This window comes from Schistocerca piceifrons, chromosome 4, assembly GCF_021461385.2.
Source record: "Schistocerca piceifrons isolate TAMUIC-IGC-003096 chromosome 4, iqSchPice1.1, whole genome shotgun sequence".
In the NCBI taxonomy this organism is placed as follows: domain Eukaryota; kingdom Metazoa; phylum Arthropoda; class Insecta; order Orthoptera; family Acrididae; genus Schistocerca; species Schistocerca piceifrons.
Window position 1 is genome coordinate 412,056,211 of NC_060141.1, and position 26,259 is coordinate 412,082,469.

At 44.1% G+C, this 26,259-nt stretch overlaps 1 protein-coding gene across 2 annotated transcripts in view; it reads left to right on the forward strand.

The window, feature by feature from the left end:
* Positions 1-26,259, forward strand: part of LOC124796468 (cyclin-Y) — a 75,416-nt gene that overhangs the window by 23,451 nt on the left and 25,706 nt on the right. For both annotated transcript variants that reach the window (XM_047260695.1, XM_047260694.1), the window contains 4 exons: positions 14,874-15,154; positions 15,533-15,564; positions 15,787-15,975; positions 16,119-16,252. In XM_047260695.1, coding sequence (XP_047116651.1) covers positions 14,941-15,154; positions 15,533-15,564; positions 15,787-15,975; positions 16,119-16,252 — 569 coding nt within the window. In that variant the 5' untranslated portion in view covers positions 14,874-14,940. The remainder of the gene's footprint in view (positions 1-14,873; positions 15,155-15,532; positions 15,565-15,786; positions 15,976-16,118; positions 16,253-26,259) is intronic.

A 26,259-nucleotide genomic window follows, 5' to 3' on the forward strand; every position in this document is an offset into this window, starting at 1 on the left:
GCCTGGAGTATATCATCGAAGACATATGTAAGCATTAAAGAATTAATAGTCCAAAAACTCACTAAATACGGTGAACAGAACCAAATTTACTAATGCTCCTTCCCATCTGCGTTGCCTGCCCAGAGCTTGGGAGCACTGCAAAATGCTGACACCTTTAGCACAGTTGCTGTGTGACTGCTTGTGAAGAAGGGATTTTCCTGCAGCTGCTAAACATAGGAAGGTGGTTCCCAGATTTCCACTACTTCAGTAACTCAGAGCAATGAAAAATTCTTCAAAAACTAATATTCTATATGCTTTCCTTTACCTGTAATTAGCTCACACTGAATACTTGAATCATTTTTAAAAAAGTACTGTTAACATTTATTTATTTATCTAGAGAAAATCTCAAACTGATACATGATTTGTCACCATAATACAATGAAAATAAATACCTCCAATATAAATACATATGGAATATATGTTTTATGAGGACAGGAAAGTTGTTCAGCTGTGGCGTTATTGAAGGAATCATCCTGATGTTTACCTGAAGCAAACACCATCTTCCCGAAAACAAAGGTATAGCTACAGATTTGTCAGTTATTTCAAAAGGATCTTGAAACCTGTATAGCACAAATATAGATTTTGTTCCCTTGTATGTTGGCAAGAGCAACGCAAACTAACAGCTTTTCCCAGGTTGGTATCTGTAAGCGTTTTTGCATAACAAAGGCAAAGGTTAATACGATATGACATCTAGGATGGCGAAGTCAGAGTGCCAAGCAGCTAGTCCAAGTGCCGTTGGTGTGAGACTCGAGGAACACAGCATAATGAGGCGGCACAGTATTGCCTAGCATGGGCGTGGCTGGTGCGTGGTGTGACATTGTAGCAAAGGCTTAGCAGGGGCCTTGTGTGGGCTACGGCGTAGGCTTGGTAGGATCCCACTGGGAGCCTGCTACGTGGGCTTCATAGGAGCCAGCAGTGCTGCAGTGTAGCTTTGAATGGATCCCAATTAGAGTGCTGGCAGGGGCATGGTGGGATGCGGAAGCGGCAGCACCAATTCAAAAGGAGACTGGCTAGAAGTCTCATGGGAGTGTCAGTGTCAGTGAATCTGTCGAGGCGTCAGCAGCTGATGAGAGGTAGTGCTCAGCCAAAGGTGGTCATCCAGCATGCGATGGTACAGACAGACAGGACAGCTGTGCAATGTGATGGTGCAGCAAAGATGGCGAGCCAGCAGCTATGACAGCAGAGGTTGGAAGCCAATAGGAGATGAAGCTTGACCAAAGGCAGCTGACAGAACTTTGCCAAGAGGCTGGTGAAGCTTGCAGTGTGACTCTTATTGATGGGCTGAAGGATGCGGCTGGCATTAAGCCCAGAGCAGAGCCTGTCTGCCTGTTGTTAATCATGCTGCGACCTTCATGGCCTTGCAGACGGATATCAACATGTGAAACATGAACTTCAGATGAAGAATAACTGTGTGATCACAGTGCCACAAATGGCAATGTGCACACAGCTGGTAGAGGAGCTACTGTCTCTGGTGGCAAAATTCCTACAGCTCGTGCAGGTAGGTGGCCCACAGGTTGCAGATATAGTGCCAGTGGATGTAGTAGCGAGGCATGGCGGGCTGTTATTTACCTCCCCTTTGAGAAGATGCCAGAGCCATCTCGGCAATGGCCAGGTGTAAAAACAACAAGAACAGCAAAGAATATGCGCAGAGGGTGGAAATGGGTCCCTGGGTGGAGGGCATGCTGGGGTATCAAAAAATGTATGATGAGGAAAGATGGGCTGGAAGGGCTTTTGTGGCCAATACGAGGCATGGCATGGCTTGGCTAATGGCAGCTGCCAGAAACCTGATGGCTATCTGGGAAGCATGGCATGTGTGTGAGTGCATGAATAAGAAAAAGAGAGGCTGGAAGGGAGATCCGAATCAGTGTAAAAGACATCGCCAGAAGTGTAGTGTGTGCTGGAGCACAGCGAGTGGAAAGGACTAGGATATACACTGTGGAAACTTAATAAAGGGAACAGCATGTTGTCCAAGTGTCCAGAACAACTAATAAGGCAGGAACATGCAAACAGTGCGTTTGGGACACTGCAGCTTCGTAAGTGGCACAGAAGAACATTAGGATTGATGGAGATCCTGCAGGACTGGGAACATTGTAGGGCAGGATGTTTGTGACTGATGGAATGCAGGGACCCAAACAATGGCAGCCACCCTAGACACTGTGGTGTTGGAAGTACATCTGCAGCCAATAGGAGGTGTCGGCTTGACTAATGACTATCACAGATGATGTGAAGGTGCTGGCAGGGTGTCGGCCCAGAAGCAATGGGACATTGGCACCAGGTGGTTAAAGGCTCAGCCAGAAGCAGATTGGCTGGTGGGACAGTGTTGAGGTGTCCGCAGCTGATGGGAGCCAGAGGCTCGATCAGTGGTAACCAACTGTTATGCAAGGCAGGGGGCTCAACCAAAGGCAACCATACAAGACACAGCATTACCAGAAGTGTATGTGCACCTAATAGGTGGCATGGGCTCAACTAATGATGGCCACTGGAGATGTGAAAGTGCCACCAGGGCATCAGCCCAGAAACAACCCATGCATTGAGCCAATGACAACCCAACTTGATGCCAACAGGTGGGTGGAACATCTGCCAGTGTGCCGATGGGCTTGACCAGATGCAAATCAGCCATTGGCATTGATGGCTGATGGGAGGCAGTGGCTTGACCTGTGGTGGCCTCCAGTGATGTGTTGATGCCAATGGGTGAGTGGGATGTTGGCGGACTGCCAGTGGCCTTGACCAGATGCAAATGGGCAATGGCCAGACGCAGGTCAGCCATGTCTGAGTATGATGATGCCAGAGGATGATGATGGAAGTGTGGATGGAAAAGTCTCCTTGCTGACTTTTGTGTCCTTGTGTAGTGCAAGGGCAATGCAAAATAACAGCCCTTCTCGGATAGGTATCTGCAATCTTTACGGCACAACCAAGGCAAATGTTAACATGACATCTGGTAAATACAACTGAGAATGCTACTCCAGATGCGATAGGCAGGGTACTAACAGACCAGTCCTAATGGCCTTGGTGTGAGCCTGCAGGAACGCAGCATGTTGCTGCGGTATGGATTCGGTAGGAGCCTAGTTTGGGCTGTGGTGTCGGCTCGGCAGGAATTCGGAGAGATGTTGCTGCATGGGCGTGGCAGTAGCCCAACGATGCTACAGTGTTGGCTCAACTGTAGTCTGATGTGGAGTGGCAACAGGAGCACAGCGGGATGCCGAAGCAGCAGCATCAGTCCAGTAAGAGCCTGACATGAGCTGCAATGTTGGCATGGTGGGAGCTGATGGGAGCAGCAGCGTTGGTGAAGCAGTGAGCTGGTATCAGCAGCCGATGGTAGGTGGTACTCGACCATCGGCTGCTGTCCAGGAAGCAATGATGCTACAGGCCCAGGGAGGCCTTTGGTGTGGCTCTGATTGATGGGCTATGGGATGTGTCTGGCTTTGAGCTGAGAGCAGGACCCATCTGCCTGCTGGTGGTCACACGTGGCATATATGGATAGATGGACAGATATGTGCACATGAGAGTATGTGAATACAGATGAAGAATAGTTCTGTGATTGCAGCACTACTGTTGACAGTACATGTGCAACTAGCAGAGAAGTTGGCACCTCCGGTGAGGAGTTGCCTATAGCCCATGCAGCTAGATTATGTGCAGCACACAGGTGTTGATAGTGGTTGTGGTGACAAAGTGTGGCCAGATATAATAGTAGACATAGATGATGTGCTTCTGTCCTTTATTCAGCTTCCAGCTGTAGCTATTTTAGTTCCTTGCCATGATTCTCTTGTGCTACTGCCAAATCTTTCACATTTTTCTTAATGTTTGTATTAACCATGGTACACAAAGACATTCAAGCACATGAGTCTAGTTTTCTTCATGTGAAGGACATCATATTTGCCAATTACTGTAAAAATTATTTATTTCACAGTTGCATTTTTGGCCTGAAGACAATTATGAAGTGGCACAGCAGAAGATTTTTCATCATCACATCTCAAACGTGATAATCCTCCTACTTATATACAAGTCATCATCAGAACTGGGCCTCTTCACTGTAGGGATACAGCAGCGTTGAACGAGGGCAAAGCTCTGTGCATTACGAAATGATGTAAATTACATGTAAACATTGGTTTATTTTGATTTGTGTTAAGGATATTTACACTGAGAATAGTTTGTGTAATGTAACTGTATTCCTACAGTGAAAACTCAGTTCAAAGGATTTTAAAATTTGACATGTGTTGAAGTGAAATCTTTTGCAGCACCAGTTGATATTAGACTCAAGGCTGAAATTGCAATTGTGTAATAATTAATCTGTACAGTCAATGGTGAATAAGGCACTCTTTAAAAAGTTCTACACGACTGGTAACACCAACCATATGAAGTTAATGTAGTTTCCATTTGGTGGTTTCTTCTGCGATAGCATTTATTTGCACATACTTTGTCTGTAGTTTTTGGACATTTCAAACTATTGTTACAGGTGCCTCATATAACATTTTAACTCCATAAGCATTTTTTATAGAAATGTACAATCATTTGTAGTATACATTTTTCATAGACTTGGAGCTTATACATATGCTTAGATTCCTGTACCTGGGGCTAGACGGAAGCTAGGTCTTACTCTCCTATAAATGTTTTGTGTTGCGTGCGTGACGCGCCGCCCCCCCCCCTCCCCGCCCCCCCCCCCCCCCACCTGTTCAAGTACACTTTGACCTATTGACCAGGCAGACCTGATGAGTGTAAAGGGAGAAGAGAGAATTGGAGAATTGAGGCAACTGAGAGTAGGTGAGATGTGTATAGTAAGGAAAAGAAGAAGACATATAGATCTCTGCAGGAATGGTAAAATGAGGATTATCTTCACTACTATTTAAAGACAAGATATTGCTACCAAAAATCTCAAAAGTTATCAACCAATTTACTTTAAATACTTGTGTAATGCTCTAATAAATGTTCAAATGGCCATAGATTGTATATTTTTTATATACACGTGACACATAAATAAATATAGCAATGAAAACAATCAATTATTAATAAATTTATTTAATTGGATAGGTAAAAAAGTACTCGACAAGCATCAGCAGAACACACACATAAAAGACTGTTGTGATTGGCAAGCTTTTTGGAGCCAGTGGGCCCTTCTTCAGGCAGAAGGGTTGAAGGGGAAGGAAGAAGGGTGAAGGAAAAGGAATGGAGAGGTCTAGGAAAAGGGGAAGATTTTGAAAATCGCCCAGAACTGCAGGTCAGGGGAGACTTACCGTACGGGATGAGAAGGAAAGACGGATTGTTGGAGACTCCATCGAACAAGATTTTTAAAACCTGAGAGCTTAAAGTTGGAAGACAGGTTAAGATGCAAGACAGAGATTACTACTAAAACATCGTGCACGAGTTAATAAGAGTGAGAAGCTAAGTGCATTGTATGTAACAGAGGTGGGAGGGGGGTGGCGAAAAATAGAAGGGAAAGACAATGAAAGATGTAGAAAACTAAAACGAAGTGAAGCAAAGAGTAGTTACAGTAAAGAAAAGCTGAGACAGAAGAAATTAATGTAAATTAAGGCTAGGTGGGTGGTGAGAACCAAGGACACGTTGTAGTGCTAGTTCCCATCTGCGGAGCTCCGAGAAATTGGTGTATGGGGGAAGAATCCAGATGGCACGTGTGGTGAAACGGGTGCCGAGGTCATGAATGTCATGTTGTAGAGCATGCCCTGAAACAGGATATTGTGAGTTGTCAGTATATACCCACTGCCTATGTCCATTCATCCTAATTGATAATTTGGTGGTAGTCACGCTGATGTAGAAGGCTGAACAGTGTTAATATAATAGGTGGTATATTACAGGTGTCATTTCTTAGGTGGCTCTCCCTTTGATATTATATGTTCTGCCAGTTACAGGGCTACTATGGGTGGTGGTAGGAAGGTGCATAGGGCAAGTCTTTCAGTGGGAATGGTCACAGGGGTTGGAGCCATAGGGTAGGGAGATGGGTGCAGAAGGAGCATAGGGTTTGACAAGAATACTGCAGAGATTGTGAGGGCAATGGAGAGCTACTCTAGGTGCGGTGGGCAAAATTTTAGACAAAATGGATCTCATTTCAGAGCATCATTTTAGGAAGTCACGGCCCAGTCGAAGTAACTGATCACACATTCCATACCATGATAATACTTAGTTACCAATGGTGTGCTGCGAAGCTGTTTTGTGGAGGGATCAGCAGTACCAGGATTAGATACGATTGCCCGGGAGATCTGCTTTTTAACTAGGCTGGTGGGGTAATGACGTGCAGCGAAGGCTGAGGTGAGATTGGTGGTGTTTTGCTGTAAAGAGTCTACATCTGAACAAATACATTTGTCTCGGATGCCAAGGCTGTATGGGAGGGAACATGGAAAGGATGGCTACTGGCAAACTGTAAGTACTGTTGTTTGTTGGTAGGTTTAATGTGGACGGAAGTGTGTAGCTGGCCTGCGGTGAGGATGAGATCAGCATCAAGGAAAGTGGCATAGGAGTATGGTGTCTGCTGTTGAACATTTCGTCAGTGAGCACCTACCTGATTCCAAACCTATGGCGTCCTTCCTGCTCACCTTAATCAACTTCATACTTACCAACAACTTCTTCACCTTTGAGGGGCAGACATACCAACAGATCAGGGGTACAGCCATGGGAAACAGGATGGCTCTTTCCTATGCCAGCCTTTTCATGGGACACTTGGAAGGGGCTTTCCTGGGATCCATAAGTCTTCATATCCTGGTTTGGTTTAGATACACTGATGATATCTGTACCATGTGGACTCATGGTGAGGCTGACCTGCTAAAATTCCTGGAATCTCTGAGTACCTTCTCCCAATTAAATATCACATCGTCCTATTCCGAATCCCATGCCACTTTCTTTGATGTTGGTCTTGTCCTCACTGAAGGCCAGCTAGACACTTCTGTCCACATTAAACCTACCAACAAACAACAGTACTTGCATTTTGACAGTTTCCATCCTTTCCATGTCAAACGTTCTCTCCCATACAGCCTTGGCATCTGAGGCAAACATATTTGTTTGGATGCAGACTCTCCACAGCAATACACCACCAATCTCACCTCAGTTTTTACTGTACATAATTACTCTACCAGCCAAGTTAAAAAGCAGATCTTCTGGGCCGTCACATCCAATCCTGGTACTGCTGATCCCTCCACAAAACAGCTTCACAGTATGCCACTGATGACTCAGTATTATCCTGGTCTGGCATGTGTTAATCAGCTACTTCGACAGGGCCATGACTTCCGAAAATCGTGCTCTGAAATGAGATCCATTCTGTCTTAAAATTTTGCCCACCAAACCTAGAATAGCTTTCCGTCGCCCTCCCAATCTCCGCAATATTCTTGTCAGACCCTATGCCCCTTCTGCACCTACATCCCTACCCTATGGCTCTTACCCCTGTAACAGTCCCTACCACCACCAGTAATAGCCCTGTAGCTGGCGGAAAGTGTACTATCAAAGGGAGAGCCACCTGTGAAATGACATGTCATATACCACCTATTATGCAAACACTGTTAAGCCACCTACAACAGCACGACTGCCACCAAACTATCAATTAGGATGAATGGGCATAGGCAGAGAGTACCGGGTGATCAAAAACTCAGTATAAATTTGAAAACTGAATAAATCACGGACTAATGTCACAGATAGAGGGGTACAAATTGACACACATGCTTGGAATGACATGGGGTTTTGTTAGAATCAAAAAAATACAAAAGTTAAAAAAATGTCCGACGCATGGCGCTTCATCCGATCAGAATACCAATAATTAGCATAACAAAGTAAGACAAAGCAAAGATAATGTTCTTTACAGGAAATGCTCAATATGTCCACCATCATTCCTCAAAAATAGCTGTAGTCGAGGAATAATGTTGTGAACAGCACTGTAAAGCATGTCCAGAGTTATGGTGAGGCTCTGGCATCGGATGTTGTCTTTCAGCATCCCTAGAGATGTCAGTCGATCACGATACACTTAAGACTTCAGGTAACCCCAAAGCCAATAATTGCACGGACTGAGGTCTGGGGACCTGGGAGGCGAAGTATGACGAAAGTGGCGGTTGAGTACATGATCACCACCAGACAACACGCGCAAGAGATCTTTCACGTGTCTGTCGGACATTTTGTTAACTTTGTTTTTCTTTTTGGTTCTAATAAAACCCCATGTCATTCCAAGCATCTGTGTCAATTTTTACCTCTCTATCTACACTGCTGGCCACCGTAAATGCAACACCCTGAAGGAAGCATCCGAATCAAGTGAAATTTACACCATGGGTTTGCAGCGATGAGATATGCAACTGATTAGAATTTCAGCGCAGACGCACATCACGCGCGCCTGTGGCGCCACCTCATAGCGCCATTTAAGGCTTGGCGATTTCGACGAGTGTACGTTCGGCACGTGTGTTTACCTTGTGGTTGTTTCACAAGACGATCAGTTATGCCTCGTAGACAACAGCGAACATCGCTTGATCAAGTATCCGAGTTCGACAGAGGAAGGATAGTGGCTTACCGAGATTGTGGATTATCATACAGAGAAATCGCTAGTCGTGTTGGACGAAACCAAACAACTGTAATGCAGATATGTGACCGTTGGATGCAGGAGGGTACGACGGACCGACGTGGTCGATTGCATTCACCTCGGTGCACCACTGCACGTGGTGATAGGCAAATTGTGCGCATGGCAGTGACGGATCGCTCAGTGACATCCCGAACCATAGCACAGCACATTGCATCTGTAACGCATCATCCAGTGTCTGCGCGTACCATTCGACGCCGTTTACAGCAGAGTGGTCTGTCCGCAATACGTCCATTGCTTCGTCTACCATTGACGCAGAACCACAGACGTCTCCGTCGCCAATGGTGTGATGACAGACAGATGTGGACGGCAGAATGGAATGACGTTGTCTTTACTGACGAGGCACGCTTCTGTCTGCAGCACCACGATGGTCAGATTCGAGTGTGGAGGCACCGTGGGGAGAGAATGCTGGACAGCTGCATTATGCACCGCCACACTGGTCTTGCACCGGGTATTATGTTATGGTATGGGGCAGTATTGGATATTACTCTCGCACGCCTCTAGTACGCATTGCCGGTACTTTAAATAGCCGGCGCTACATATCCGAGGTGCTGGAGCCAGTTGCCCTTCCTCACCTTTAGGGCTCGGCCACAGCCATATTTCAACAGGATAATGCGCGACCACACGTGGCACGCATTGTCCAAAGGTTCTTCGTCAATAACCAGATTGAATTGCTTCCCTGGCCGGCTCGCTCTCCGGATCTTTCGCCGATAGAAAACATGTGGTCCATGGTTGCTCAACAAGTGACCCAGATTACATCCCCAGCTGCCACACCAGATGATCTTTGGCAACATGTGGAAGCTGCTTGGGCTGCTGTACCCCAGGAACACATCCAACGTCTCTTTGACTCAATGCCGAGACGTGTGGCAGCGGTGATCTCCAACAATGGCGGCTACTCTGGCTACTGATTCTGGCAGGAACCACATGTCACAGACGTCTGTAAATGTAATCATTTGATACTTGGTCAACATGTTATCTACAAAATAAATCTTGTTGTGCTACCTCTTGTCTTTCTTGGTGTTGCATTTACGGTGGCCAGCAGTGTACATTATTCTGTGATTTATAAAGTTTTCAAATTTATACTGACCTTTTGATCACCCATTATATACTGGCAACTCGCAGTATCCTGTTGCAGGGCATGCTCTACAACATGACACTCATGACCTTGGCACCTGTTTCACCACATGCACCAACTACTCTTTGCTTCACCCCGTTTTAGTTTTCTACATGTTTCATTGTCTTGCCCGTCTATTTTTTGCCACCCCCTCCCACCTCTGTTACATACAATGCACTTAGCCCCTCATTCTTATTAACTCATGCATGATGTTTTACTAGTAATCTCTGTCTTGCATCTTACCCTGTCTTCCAACTTTAAGCTCTCAGGTTTTCAAATCTCATTTGATGGAGTCCCCAACAATCAGTCTTTCCTTCTCATCCCGTACTGTAAGTCTCCCCTGACCTGTGGTTCTGAGTGATTTTTCCAAAATCTCCCCCTTTTCGTAGACCTCTCCATTCCTTTTCCTTCATCCTCCTTCCTGCCCCTTCATCCTCCTTCCTTCCCCTTTAACCCTTCTGTCTGAAGGAGGAGCCACTGGCTCTGAAAGCTTGCCAATCACAACAGTCTTTTATCTGTTTTTTCTCCTGCCACTTGGTGAGTAAATTTTTTTATCTATCCAGTTAAATAATATAAATACTTACATAATATATAAAAGGGGAAGTTGTTAGCAAAAATATAGAAAAGTTCTTGACTACTCGTAATTTACTTCAGATTTTTACACGATACTCTAATAAATGATGTAGGCTGCAGTAGGTACTGGGAGATGAAGAAGCTTGTACAGGACAGAGTAGCATAAAGAGCTGCATCAAACCAGTCTCAGGACTGAAGACAACAACAACAACAACAACTACTACTACTACTACTACTACTACTACTACTACTACTCTAATAAACATTTAGATGGATGTAGGCTATACATATTTTTTAAACAACAATGTACAGGTTTTCTGTTAAAACCAACTGTGAGAAAGAAAATGCTGTGCTGTGAAATTATGTGTTTTTTTTCTCTCAGAGTCAATTTTAGCTATGATAGCTTGACATTTAAACCATTAAGACAGAGTGTTTCCCCACACATAGATATTCTTTCTTCTTATGCATAATTTCAAACAAAAATTGTATGTACAGTGACATGCTGCATTTGCTTTGTACTCCACAGTAGATTTTTAACAGAAAATAGGAAAGTTGTATCTATGACTTTTTGGTCTTATAGTTAGAATTATACTGCAGAATCTGAATCACCTGAAACTTTGTAATGCTATCCATTCACAGATTAGAACTGCGAAATATTTTCATTGAAGTTCCTATCCTCACAGATCCGGTAGCTGGAGAGTGTCTCTTACACCCCGTATACCAATGATCTCAATCAGTTTGCCCATTCATTTCAAGCAACTTCAATTGCCAATCGAGGTTTTTGTTTGCAGCGCCAGTAAACAAGGGTCATTGTCGTGGAGAGGGGGAAAGAGGATAAGAGGATATGGGCAGAGGAAAGGTAGGATGGAAATAGTGGGGAGGTGCAGTTGGACGGGGGGGGGGGGGGGGGGGGGGGAGAGAGAGAGAGAGAGAGAGAGAGAGAGAGAGAGAGAGAGAGAGAGAGAGAGAGAGAGGGGGGAGACACCACGAAGGGGAATTATCTGACTGGGATGGACACCAGTAGATATGATGTACGTGAACAAACAAATTATTACAGTTTCAGAAAAACTGGATGATTTATTTAAGTGAAAGAACTTCACAAACAATACACTGGCCCACCTCTGGCCCCTATTATGAAAGCAGTTACTTGGCTTGGCACTGATTAATATAACTGTTACGTGTCCTCTTGATGGATATCATGCCAAATTCTATCCAATTGGAATGCTAGATCATCAAAATCCTGAGCTGGTAGGAGGACCTTGACCACAATCCTCCAAACGTTCTCAGTTGGAAAGAGATCTGGCAATCTTGTTGGTTAAGGTAGGGTTTGGCAGGTACGAAGACAAACAGTAGAAACTATTACTGTGGGGGGCATTATTTTTGCTGAAATGTAAGCCGATGATGGTTTGCCATGAAGGGCAACAGAATGGGGCATAGAATATTATTGTCAGACTGCTGTGCTGTAGGTGTGCCATGGTTGACAACCCAAGTGGTCCTGCTGTGAAATGGAATGGTAACCCAGACCATCACTCCTGGCTGTCAGGCCACATGGCAGGTGACGGTCAGGTTGGTATCCCACCGCTATCTGGGGCATCTCCAGACTGTTCATCTTGACTCAGTTTGAAGCAAGACTCATTGCTGAAGACAATTCTACTCGTCAATGAGATTCCAGGCTGAAGACATGTCTGGAGATGCCCCGGATAGCTATGGGATACCAACCTGATTGTCACCTGCCATACAGCCTGTAAACCAGGAATGATAGTCTGGGGTGCTATTTGTTTTCGTAGCAGAATCCCTTTGGTTGTGATCCATGGCACTCTTACAGTACTGAGGTATGTTGATGATATTGTGTGCCCTGTTTTGTTGCCCTTAATCGCAAGCAATCATGGGCTTACATTTCTCCAAGGTAATGCCAATTTGCGCATGGTGAGGATTTCTACTGGTTGTCTTCTTTCTTCCCAAATCCTACCTTGGCCAGCAACATCACCAGATCTCTCCCAATTGGGAACGTTTGAAGCATTATGGTCAGGGTCCTACAACCAACTTGGGATTTTGACAATCTAAAGCACCAATTGGACAGAATTTGGCATGACGTCCCTCGGGAGGGCATCCAACAACTCTGTCCATAGTGCTTGCACAACATGTTATTAACTTGCTGAATTTGTGAGAAGTCATTTTGTTTGTACATGTGCAGCATATCTACCCTTTTCTGTCCCATTCGAAGTTTTATATATATAGCAATTTCAAAGCAAAAGTGGTGTGTGTGTGTGTGTGTGTGTGTGTGTGTGTGTGTGTGCGCTCCACTGAAGCAGCATACAGAACACTGCACACTAATTACAGCTTATAGATGAGATGGTTGCTGAAATGTCTCCCCATGATTGCATAGCATATGTTTGCACCATACTGTGGTAGGAGACAGTGGATGAGTATATGGAACAGGTCGCTCACAGGATCATCCCCAGAGGACTGACCAGTAAGGTACCAGATTTGGAGTAGGAGTGGTATTGGAATGGACTACGATACATTGATTGTGGGAAGGGGGGAGGGGTGGCAATACAATACTGTTATCCCATATCAGTACCAAAAAAATGAAGATATATTTACAAATATCCTGCACCAGCAGATCAGCAGATGTCTTTTTTTGTGTGTCACCCCAACAGACAAATTCTGAGGAAAGTTCACAATCTTAAAAATGAATTATTGTTTTACGTACCACCCATTTCAGAATCGTGTCTAAAGAAGCAGAGAGAATAAATATTCTTATGCATGGATTGATTATTTAGATGTATGGATAAGTGTGTAAAATGGTAGGAATAAGATTTTCAACATTAAATAGTTCTTTATACTTCTAACCATTTTAAAAAACTGTTTGCTTTCCCTTCAGTATTTTCCAATCACAGTGACTCTTTTAAATCAGAATTTCGTTAGTAGGTATCAGGAGTTTTGTCCATTTTGAAACTTTTTGCTATAACACAATTCAAAGGATGTGTGTTGTCGCTGCAAAAACAATAAAAAACTAGCATCTTCTGTAGTGTCATGGTCAGCAGATATCTTCCAACAGTAAAAATTGCCCTCTGTTGATGAATAGAAAGGCAACAGTTTTTTAATTCTACAACAGCTACATTTATATCCACAATGAATTTTCTCTCTGCAGTGGAGTCTGCACTGATTTAAAACTTCCTGGCAGATTAAATCTGTGTGTCAGATTGGGACTTGAACCTGGCACCTTCGCTTTTCATGGGCAAATGCTCTACCGACTGAGCAGTCCAAACACTAGTCACGATCTGCCCACACAGCTTTTCATTCTGGAAACAATCCCCAGGTTGTGGCTGAATCAGGTCTGCCCAATATCCACATTTCCAGGAATACAGCTTGTTCAGAAAGGTTGCAGGAGACCTTCAGTGAAGTTTACCTTCAGTGAAGTTTGGAAGGTGGGAGGTGAGGTCAGGTTGTGAGTTGTGCTGGGGTAGCTCAGTTGGTAGAGCACTTGCCCTCAAAAGGCAAAGGTCTGAGATTCTAGTCCCAATTCAGCACACAAGTTTAATCCACCAGGAAGTTAGATTTTTATCTTTATCTGTTTAACAGATAGGATCAATTCATAGCATATTAAAATTGATAACACAGTAAGATGAAACTTACTTCTGAACCCTGTACTTTATATCTTTATATGTAAATGTTAAAACCATTGAAGCCGTACTTAAAACATTTTTCTACTGTTTAATAGACATGTCTCTTAACACAAAGTTCTTCTTGAACATATTAGTATTACCATTTGCTATATACTGCTTTGTGGGCTGTACATTAGTGACAAGTTAGTATGAATTCTGTTTAAATTTTTTTACTTGTAGGACATTGTGAAACACCAAAGGATTTTTAAGCCCTTAGCTGTTCCTCGTTAATGATCCTAATGACGCAATTTCAAGTGTGTGACTTCATATTCATGAACACTGTAAAGAAGGATTTCTATGTTAGCATTTGTGGAACTGGGGGAAGACTGGAGTTTCGACTAGGTCATTGTTATTTCTGTTGCACATAGTACTTTTATATGGAACTCTCCCTTCCAGATTTTCATATTTGAGTCATAAAAAGGGACATATTTTAAGGTGCCTCTGTAATTTGAATTTATTTCATGGTTAGCATTTACTCTATCCCAAACTCGGAACCTTTGCCTTTCACAGGAATATGCTCTGTCGACCGACCTATCCAAGCACGACTCGTGTCCTGTCCACACATCCTTAATTCTGCCAGTGCCTTGTCTTCTCCCTTCCAAACTTACTTTGGAAGTTGCAAGATTGTCATTAAAGCACTTGCTTGCAAAAGGCAAAGATCCTTAGTTTGTAGTTCAGTCCAGCACACAGTTTTCATCTGCCAGGAAGTTTTACATCCGCACACACTGCTGCAGAGTGAAAATTTCATTCTGACTCCCCGTCCCAATTTGCATGATTATTTTTTTTCCGCCAGCTGCCTCATGTTTCCTCTACTTCCAAGGGATAACTGTATGATAGTAAAAACTAATTTACAGGTTGTGTAATAGTTGTTTGCAAGGCAACTTTCGTTGTTGAAAGTAAATTTCTTCTTATCATATTACAGGTGATGTGATCCTCCTTTACACATTCTTAAGCAACCACACAGACTGTAACATAAATACTAGTCTGGAATGGGCAATAAAAATAGTTGTTGTCCTTACTCCAGCCCCAATGCTGGAGGTAAAGATGATGAAAGGATTGAAGAATATCTGCCTGAAGGAGAAGAAAGTGTGGGTAATCTTCAGCATATAAGTGAGCGTGAGCCAGAGGACTGGGACACAGATCCATCACTTCATCCGAAGGCAGGAACAATATTCATGGAAAGATCAAAAGCGTCAATTGAGAGTATGTTTATTCATCGTGTCTCTTAGCTCTAGATTCCCTTTGTTTTAAAAAAATATTAGTACATTGTTGCATAATTTGTTTGGAAGCTAGTGAATGATTATTAGGTGTGGTAGTCTGTTTTGTAATAGGTGGCAAGATTTTGGCATCTGATATATTACACCCTAGACCGTCCTCCAGAGAAAAAATTGAGAATTTAAGCTGAATTTTTAGATTTGGGTTATTACCCTCTTACTATTCACTGAAGTTTTAGTATTAAAACACATTCAGTTTTGTCTATAGGAATGTGGAAGAATATTTATATTCCTATTTTGTATGAATTTGTAGTTTTTGTATACCTATAAATACTTCCTGTCCCTAATCTGTTTGTATATTTTGCAGATGGCTTGGTGAGAAAGAGAAGCCAGAATCATGTATGTAAATCAAACTAATTTAATCAGTTTTATCTGGTACTTCCCAAAAACTACATTATAAAAGAAATTACTATTAATCAGTAAAAGTACTTATAGACCAGTTGTTGCAAAATTTTATTTGTTGTTTTAGATAAATATGATATTCACTTGCTTTTCTGTTTTACGAATTGTTAATTTTAATGTAAATTGTGGTGTGTGTATAAAATATGCGTTGTGTTGCAGCTAGTTGACTCAAGACCATTAAAGAAGAGCAGCTCATGTTCCACAATATATCTTGATGACAGTACAGTTTCTCAACCAAATTTAAAAAATACTGTGAAATGTGTAGCTTTAGCAATATATTATCACATCAAGAACCGAACATCGCATAGACAGTTAGAAATTTTTGATGAGAAACTTCATCCTCTGTCTGTAAGTACATTTTAGCACAGGTGTAGTACATTTCAGAACATTTGTTTCTACTTGCGAAATTGAGTAAACATGTACCACCATGCAAAAATATAATAAATTTATCACTGTGATGTTTTCTCATTACCACTATGTTTTCTTTACAGAGAGATGCGGTGCCCGACGATTATGATAGACATAATCCGGAACATAGACAGATTTACAAATTTGTGAGAACCCTGTTTAATGCTGCACAACTCACAGCAGAATGTGCAATAATCACTCTTGTCTACTTGGAGAGGTATTTTGTATTAATATTTTCAAAAGGAAATTTTAATGTATTTAATTTTCTAATAGATTAGAAAATGATGATAGGATATTTAAAACAGTTTCAATTTGATATAAATAATGCAGCCTGTATTAATGATGATTCAGGATATTCTGTTTGTTGAGATTATGTGTAAAATAGTTATGTATTTAAATGGACAGAATCAAATTTATTTATTTAGTTAGTTTCACATTCTATGGATCATTTCCGTGATAAATTGTAATGATGTGGAACAAGTCATTTTACACACACATCACAGTTTAATTCTTAAATATGGCTGCATGCTGAACTTTTATGAAATGGATAGTGGGCTTACAAAAAAAAAAAAATATCCGCAGATGTGAGTTAGTAATTCATACCCACTACCTTTTACAAAATACAGTAATTGAAATTATTATACAGAATAGGAGGAGTTGTTAATTAGAAGTGTTTTTAGTTCATTTTCAAATTTTGTTTTGCTATCTGTCAGACATTATATTTCTTTCGTACTGCAGTGATTATTTACAAAAAAATTGATGGGGCAATACTTACTGTGAAGATGAAGATGACACATTGAGTTGCCTCCGGCAGCTCGGACCAGCTCTGATCCAAGCTCAAGCTACCAAGTTGGCGGTTGTGCGCACACGCACGTGTGTGTGTGTGTGTGTGTGTGTGTGTGTGTGTGTGTGTGTGTGTGTGTGCACGCGCGTGCACATGTGCGTGTGAAAGTGTGTGTTTCTCTTTCTTTTTCTGACAAAGGTTGTGTCCAAAAGCTTAACGTGTCAACTTTACAGTACGTAGCATTCTGTTCCTACATTTCTGACATTCCAACCTGGAGTTTCTAGTGTTTCATGAGGGAATAAATATACTGTGGTGCTGTAGTCAGAATGCTCAACTTGTCAAACAGTTGTCTAAAAGATAATTGTGGGAGTGCACCACATATTGCTCTTACAGCATGTTTTTGACAATGAAGACTTTTTCTGAAAGAAGAGTTATCTCAGAACATTATTGAATGGAAATACCGGCATGTGAAATATGTCAACTCATTAATTTGTCTCTCCCCAAAATTTGCAATGATTGTAAGTGCAAATGTGGCTGAACTAAGTTTCAGAACGTGCTTTTTCTAGTTGAAATCCTCATCAATATGAAAACCTAAGAATTCTGAAGGTTCCACACCATTCATTATTTCCTCACCGTGTGTTACTCTTTTCATTGGTGTAGCACCACTAGAGATGCAGAACTGAACAAGTAGTGTCTTTTTTTAAAACTGAGGGTGAAACCATTCACAGAAAATCAGTCAGTTATATTTGTTGTAAGAACATTGTTTACTACTTCTTCTGTTTCTGTGTGTATACTTGGATTGATTATAATACTAGTGTCATCTGAAAAAAGAACTAAATCTGCTCGTTGTATGTTAGATGGAAGATCATTTACAAACATGAGGAACAATAGTGGACCTAAGATTGAGCCTTGGGGTACCCCATACGTGTTCTGTCCCTAGTCAGAATAATGTCCTCGAACTACACTGTTTGAATTACTAAGTACACCTTTCTACATCCTTTCGATTAGATGTGACATTATCATTTTCCTTTTGTGTACAAAATTATGACATACACACATTTGTAAGTTTTTAGGAGGGCAATCAATATACTAAATGTGGTCATAAATTCCGAATAATCTGCAGAGGTTGAAAGTAAGTCACAGTTCTAGCTTTCCTGTCTAGTTCCATACGTGTGGACCAACTAAACTAGAAACTTATATCACACTCCAGGGGGCTCAAGGTTCTTTCGTGAGTTTGTGCGTGGCGCATGCGGGGCCCTGAGCTATTGCAGCCCATTCTTCATTCCCTGGCTGCATTTCCTTCACCCAGCCCCCTCCCTATCCTCACTGCTTCCCCCTTGCCACCTCCTTCCCCTCTCTCTGTTCTGATTTATGTTGACCTGGCTATCCACCTGGTTTCCTGTATTGGTTGCAGTTTTGTTCCTTTTTACCTGTTCTTTCATCCTTTTCAGCATTTAGGTCCCCACTTGAGGTTTTACCTCCACTTCAAAACTGTGAGCCATATGGGGAAGAACTCCCTCCCTAACATCTATGGTGTGGATTCCTCTTCCCCATTCCTTCCCCTCTCCCATCCACAGTGTAGCCTTCCTACGTGCTAGGTTGCAAGCATGTGTAGCCAGTCCGTGTGGTGGGGCTGTTACCTACCCATATGGCTGAGCCCCCTGACAACACTGGGATTGTACTACTGATAACTGAGCTGTTCCCTCCCCATATATGTCAAGGAGTGGTTGCTTATCTTCTTGAAGCATCAGAACTCCCAGCCATACGGCCCTTGCTGTGGCTGGGTGGCGCCCATGGGCAGAGAGAGCCCCTGGTCGGAGTGGGTGGTATCAGGGGGGATGCTTGGCACATGGAGCATATCAAGCTGCAAAAATCTGCCCATTCTCAAGTGGCCGTTGCTTCAAATGGTGAAGGATCCTTGAATGCTGCTTTGTATGACCCGGCAACCTTCCCTTCCCTGGCTACGCATGGGAGGAGGGCCAGGCTCGCCGTGTTGGGATGAAACCCTTTCCCCATTACCTCGTCTGTACTACGACGGATGGGGAAACATTCACTGCCACAAAGCCATTGTTTTTCGTGGGAAATATTGAGGACTAGTTTGCTGAAGTGGAGTCTTTTAGTAAGATGCAGTCAGGCTCCCTGTTGATCAAATCTGCTTCTGTTACCCAGTCTGCAGCTCTTTGTGCCTATGATCATCTTGGCAATGTCCCAGTGTCTATCACTCCTCACCAATCTCTGAATATGGTCCAGGGAGTAATTTTTCATAGGGCCCTCATCCTGAAAACTGATGAGGAACTTCGGGCTAATCTGGAGCAGTGCGGCATTCATTTTGTTCGACGTGTGTAGAAGGGTCGCGAAGATGACTGCACTGATACTGGTGCGTTCATTCTGGTTTTCGAGGGGATACCCTCCCAGAGAAGGTCAAGGTTATGTGCTACAGATGTGACGTGAAGCCGTACGTCTCTCCATCTGTGCAGTGCTTTCAGTGCTTAGGTTTTAGGCATATGTCTTCCCGCTGTACAGTGGACCTTTCGTGTGGTGGCTGGCCACCCACTCCATGAGGGAAGCCCATGTGTTTCTCCACCTGTGTGTGTCAATTGTGCTGACTGCCACTCTCCTCGCTCGCCAGATTGCCCGGCTTACAAGAGAGGAAAAAAAAATCCAAGAATAGAAGTTCCTGGATCGCCTGTCTTATGCTGAGGCTTACCAAATGTATGAGAGACTCCATCCAGGGTCACTATCTTCAACTTTTGCATCTGTTACTTCATTTCCTCCTCCTCCTCCTCCCTTGTCCTTACCCCAGCCCCGTCCCTCTCTTCCCTCCCATGACCTCCCATCAAGGAGCCGCTCCCTCTTCCCAGCCGAAGAAGTGCCCCCTTCTTTGGCATCTGCCAGTTATCAGGCTCCCTCCTGGAACCCCTCTCCCCAGCGCCTCTCAGGCCAGAAGACTCTTACCACCACAAGGTGCACCATCTGTGTACCCCAAAGTTGCCCGCTCTCTTTCGGTTTCAGATGTTGCAGAAGCCTGTACTCCCCCTGTGCCCTACCTTCCTCCACCTCAGAGAGAGAAGAAGAAGAAATCCCAAGACAAGGTGCCCCTGGTGCCCCCGGAGGTGCCATCTCTCCTGTCTCAATTTTAGTTTGACATCTTATTTATGGATGTCACCCCATCCTTGTCGGTGATGACTACTGACCGAGTGACCTGACCTCCACCTTGGCTTCTTCAAGTCTTCCTTGGACTCTCGCCACACAATCTGCGGTGTCACCGCCAGACACCACACTTGCTAGGTGGTAGCCTTTAAATCGGCCGCGGTCCGTTAGTATACGTCGGACCCGCGTGTCGCCACTGTCAGTGATTGCAGACCGAGCGCCGCCACACGGCAGGTCTAGAGAGACTTACTAGCACTCGCCCCAGTTGTACAGCCGACGTTCATAGCAATGGTTCACTGACAAATTACGCTCTCATTTGCCGAGACAATAGTTAGCATAGCCTTCAGCTACGTCATTTGCTACGACCTAGCAAGGCGCCATTACCAGTGTATATTGAAATGGAAATTATGTACAGTCAAGAGAGATGTTCTCCAATTATGGATTAAAGTTAAGTATTCCAAGATCTTCGTACTTTATTTGCAATTCTCAAGACATTGTCCTGTTCCAGACCTCACGCCAATCTACGTGAGCTTAAAAGCGTGCATTTCGGCCTCCTCTAGCAACACGGTGTTGGCTCTTCTGCCAACACTTCACAATCATCCAGTGGAATTGCAACGGATACTATCATCACCTACTGGAAATGCAATATCTCGTCTCTTCCTATTCTGCGTTCTGTCTTGTTCTTCAAGAAATGGATTTCTGTGATGACTTACTTCCAACTTTTCGTGGTTATTGGGTGTTCTGTTAGAACGATGCTGGCCCAGGGGTAGCATCTGGTGGGGTCTGCACTTTAGTTCGCTCTGATGTCATTAGTGACTGGATCCCCATACGTACCAACTTCAAAGCAAAGTGGTTCGAGTGCAAACGACTCCAGCAATCATCATTTGCAATGTCTACCTCCCTCCAGGTAGGCCACTTGCTTATGTTACACTATCTGCCTTAATCCAGCAACTCCTGCCCCCTTTTCTCCTCCTTGGGGACTTCAGTGCCCACCATACACTGTGGGGGAGTGTCACTTCAACGGGTAGGGGTATCCTAATTGACCAACGTATCACAGACCTCGATTTGTGTCTCCTCAATGATGATTCCCTTACCCACTTCAGTGCTTCTCATGGCACCTTCTCTGCTATCAATGTCATGATCTCCGATCTCCTCCCCTGCCGTCGTGACTTCCTACATTGGTCATCCCATGATGACCTTTGTGACATGACCACTTTCCAGCATTTCTATCGTTCTCCTGCTGCCGCCAGGCAGACAGGCCCCCACGTTGGGCATTCCAAAGGGCCAATTGGCCTTTCTATATGTCTGCTGTCCACTCTGACACCTCCCTCTCAAATTCCATTGATGTAGTCATGCAAGGCATCTCTGCCACTATTCTTTATGCTGCTGGTACTGCTGTCCTCCTATCCACAAGTCCCCCTCATCGTCGACCAGTACCATGGTGGACCAAGGATGTCACAGTCGCTGTCCAGGACCATCTACGGGCGCTGCAGCAATTTAAGCAACACTCTTCACAGATCAACCTAATCACTTTAAAGCGTCTCCATGCTAGAGCTCGTTACCTTACTAAGCATTGTAAAAGGGAATGCTGGGAGCGCTATTTTTCCTTCCTGGAGACGTATGCCTCTTCATCGCAGGTTTGATCCAAGCTCCGTAGGTTTCTGGGCTGCCAGCAATGGTAAACTCTCCAGGGTCTGAACTTTCGAGGTGCTCTGTGCACAGATCCATTGGTTCTCGCGGAACACCTCATGACACACTTTGCGATGGTGGTCTTTTGTCCTCTTCGTACCCTGTTGTCTTTCTCCAGCAGAAACACAGAGTTGAAAACACCCACCTCTTTTTCGTCCCACACCACATTGAGCCCTGAAATCTGGTTTCACAGGACAGAGCAGATCAGGTTGTGGAAAGGGGCTAAGGTCAATTACTGTTAGTTATACAACAACACACACACACACGTCATTGCTCAAACCAATGCACAGTTTTCTCTTTAAAACAACAAAGATAAAGTCAAGGCTGAGGGCCCAAGTAACTTCTCCAGAATAAGTTTGAATGATTTCTTTTAAAACACCAGGATTTAGAGTAATGACTGAAGGCCTTGCTTAAGCAAAATTACAATATCTTCTTGGCTAAAGGCCAAAATAATATTTCAGATCAGCTAAGGAAATTCTTTAAAAGCCAAGCACTTACAAATTCCAGCTAAAGGCCATATTAAGGAAAATTCAGGTAATTCTTTGGCTGAAAGCCCAATTAAAATTTTTTTCTGTACATAATAAAAGAGAGACTTTAAAGATAAACCTTTACATAGTACAACTGAAAAACATCTTAAGAAAATTTGAAGTATCTTGTCGGCTGAAGTCCCAAACAATTACTCAAGAATAACTAAAGACGACCTTAAGATAAACATTTACAGAACACGGCTGAAGGCCGTTTCAAGAATTCAAGATAATTAAAGAGAAACCTTAAAGAGAAGGATTTACATATTAAAGCCACAGATTCTGAAACAAACATGGCTGAAGGCTTAAATGCAGAGCAAGAAGAATTTTAAATGAAACATGGCTGAAGGCCTAATCTTAAAGTTGTTATGAAGTTCGGCAGAAGGCCATATATTAAACATAAAACAGACAATATTAATACACGGCTGAAGGCCTGGCACAGTACCTGCGACCAAATAAAGTGACAATTACAAACGACAAACAGTGGTGCTCAGAAGTCTTCCAAGGGTCAGCCTGGGGAGAAAACTCTAAACACAGTTTAGGTGAGACAGACAGCCACGCGTAACTTTAAACAATCGGGTTGCAGCACGCCCTACAGATGGCTGACAAACCAAACATCCGCCTAACCAATTCCCTTCCATCCGGCCAACAGCACGACAACCAAAGGTATCAACGAAGACGAAGATCGCAGCAGCACTACATCTTGATAATTGTCATCTAAACACAGTCAAGGCACACTCTCTCGCAACTGACCGACTGGCTACTCCAGTACGCAGACAGCATTCATCTGCTCAGTGGAAATCACAGAAGCTACACACAATTCCACATAAACACTTGCACCAAGAACTCCGACAATCCTAAAACCAATAACCGCGGAATAACAAGGAGAAATGACAAGGCACACACATGCAGAGTTTCCATAAGTTGTCGGTGACCAAATACACGTCATCCGATGAGATGACTGACCGAACGACCAACCAAGGTCGTCCCCACTCAAGTTATGGGTGTCGGGAATGGTTGGGCGAGTCTTGGCAGTCCGGAGCTCACTGCAGCTCCAACCCGACTCAACTCAATGTCTGTTGGAAACTCGGAGACACGGCAACCCAGTCACACTGGCTCGGACCCAACCATGCAGAGGGAACACTTGCCCATTGGTCACCCGACATCTCTTCACCAGGAAGGAACCGACCCACGTCCAGCAAGATGACCAATTGATGAGGCCCAGAAACAGTCAAAAGACCAATACACGTCGCCCGATGAGACGACTGACCGAACGACCAACCAGCAGTTGTTCCTGCTCCAGTCTCCTTTTGTCAGACAGTACATGTGTGTCGCCAGTGCTCGGCGAGTTCTAGCTGCCTGCACCTCACTGGTGCTGCATCCCAACTGTTGCTCCATGCCTGACTGACTTCCAGACACGTGACGACCTGGAAATACTATCAGTTGCTCCAGAGATAGTACGACAGAGCATTTATCGATAAGCGCTGCTGCTGCTGCCACTCATGGGCAGGTAAGGCAGGAAGTTAGTGACACCAGTAAATTGAATAAGGAAGCGAGGCGGCAGTACAGTAAGAGAAGATGACGAACAATAAATGGAATGAACACAAGCTACGCATGGTTCAAGCCCTATAATCCACCCTTCACTGAATGGGAATTGATGCAGAGTCATAGCTCTTCACAAGCACAGCTCCAGGCCCGAATTCCCTCCACAACCAGATGATCCAACACTTGGATGTTTCCCAAAGGTGACAGCTTCTCAGGGTCTACAACCACATTTGGCTCACGCGTGCTTTTCCGTTACAATGGTGAGACAATATAGTTATCCCCACCCTTAAGCCCAGGAAAAACACACCATTTCTCGACAGCTACTACCCAATTAGCATGTCAAATTTTGTAAACTGCTCAAAAGGAGGGTCAGCTTCAGATTATGTTGGGTACTCGAATCTCAAACCTTTTGTCCCCGTATCAGTGTGGCTTCCGGGCAGGGCGATCTCCAACTGATCATTTACTCAGATTGGAATCAGCCGTCCGACAGGCTATCGCTCATCGCCGGCACCTTGTTGCAGTCTTCTTTGACGTACGTGAGGCGTACGACGTGGCTTGGTGCCATCACATTTTAGTTACACTCCATGACTGGGGCTTCTGTGGTCCCCTTCAGATTTTTATCTGCAAGTTTTTATCTCGCTGCCTCTTCTGGATTTGAGTTGGCACTTCACTCAGCACCCTTCAGATTCATGAGAAAGTTATCCCACAGGGTTCTGTGTTAAGGGTCACTCTCTTCCTCATTGCCATCAAAGGGCTTGTGACATCTGTTGGGCCTCTGGTTACCCCACTGTTGTAAGTTGATGGTTTTTGCATGTGGTGCAGCTCCCACTTGGTAGCGTCTGCTAATTGCCAGCTCAAAGGCACCATCCGACGGGCCTGTGTGCGGCCACTGCCCATGGCTTCCAGTTTTATCACTCCAGAACGCGAGTTATGCATTTTTGTCGTCGACCCTTAGTACACCCCAATCCAGAACTTTATTTAGGCAACCAGCTCCTTGATCTTGTAGTACATTCCCATTGGACCTTATTTTTGATAACAAGCTGACACGGCTGCCCCACATTAACCACCTAAAGATTATATGTATGCAGAAGCTTAATTCTCTCCACCTCCTGGCCCTCTCATCTTCGGATGCAGACCATTCCGCTCTTCTCCATCTTTATTTGTCCAGACTAGATTATGGTAGTCAGGTTTATGGCTCAGGAGCTCCTTCCACTTTGAAACTCCTTGATCCTGCTCATTATTGTGGGGTGCATGTGGCTATTGGTGCCTTTCGCACTAGTCCTGTTGATAGTCTCCTCACAGAAGCGAAGATTCTCCCTCTACACATCTGACAGAGCCAACTCCCAATCGCCATTCGCCAATTCCCTGAACATCCTGTGTACCCTGTGCTCTTCGCCAATGAGGGATGTATCCCTCCTAAGTCCCGCCTACGAGTGGGATTGCCAGGTGGCATGCGCCTCACTTCTCTCTGTTGGTATCTCCATCTCCACTCACTGCACTGTACTCCACTCTGTATCTTTCCTCCCATACCCCCCTTGGATGGTCCCTAGACCAACTAAGGTTTTCTGGCGTCTTATCTGTGCCGTCCTTGCTGAGTTCCAGGGTGCCACCATCTTTTACAGTGATTAGGTGGGGTACACTTTCACATATCTTACTGGCTTCAAACACCATTTATTGCCGGGATCATGTAGTGTTTTCACAGAAGAGCTTCTAGCCATTCACAGGGTCCTCCTTTTTGTTTCTCAGGCCTTCCTACACAGTGTTTTAATTTGTTCAGACGCCATGAGCAGTCTGCAGGCTATTGATCGATGCTCCTCTTGTCACCCTTTGGTGTCTGCTATCCATGACCTCTCTGCCCTTGAGCGTGCTGCCTGTTCAGTCGTCTTTCTCTGGGTCCCAAGTCATGTGGGCATCCCAAGGAATGAATTGGCTGACCGTTTGGCTAGAGAAGCAGACACTTACCCCCATTTCTTTCATGATCCCAGCTGTGGATATGCACATCTACGTCAAATCTCTCTTTGCCCAGAAGTGGAATGCCATCTGGAGTGCTACTGCTCATAGTAATAAACTCTGCACAGTCAAGGAGTCTACTGCAGTTTGGTGCTCTTCCTTCCACTCCTCTCAGTAGTAGTCCACTGTTATATGCCATTTATGCATAGGTCGTACCCAGCACACCCATTATTTCCTCCTACCTAATAACCCACCCCCACAATGTGGTTGTGGAGCCAGACTGATGATATCTCACATATTGGTGGAATGTCCCCTTCTTTTGTCCCTTCATGTTATGTATAGTCTTCCCGATTCTTTAAATTTAATATTAGCAGATGCTCCACAGATGGTTGAACTGGTCCTTGGTTTCCTCCGTGAAACTGGCTTTTATTTTCAGATATAAGGTTCTGCTATAGTCTTGGTGCAGGAGCAGGCTGATTGTGGTTGGGACTTCTTTTACTGCCACCCCCCCCCCCCTTTTCTTTTTCTCCAGTTTTTAGATTTGGTCTCACCTTTTATGCCTTTACTGCTTGTGTTTAATGT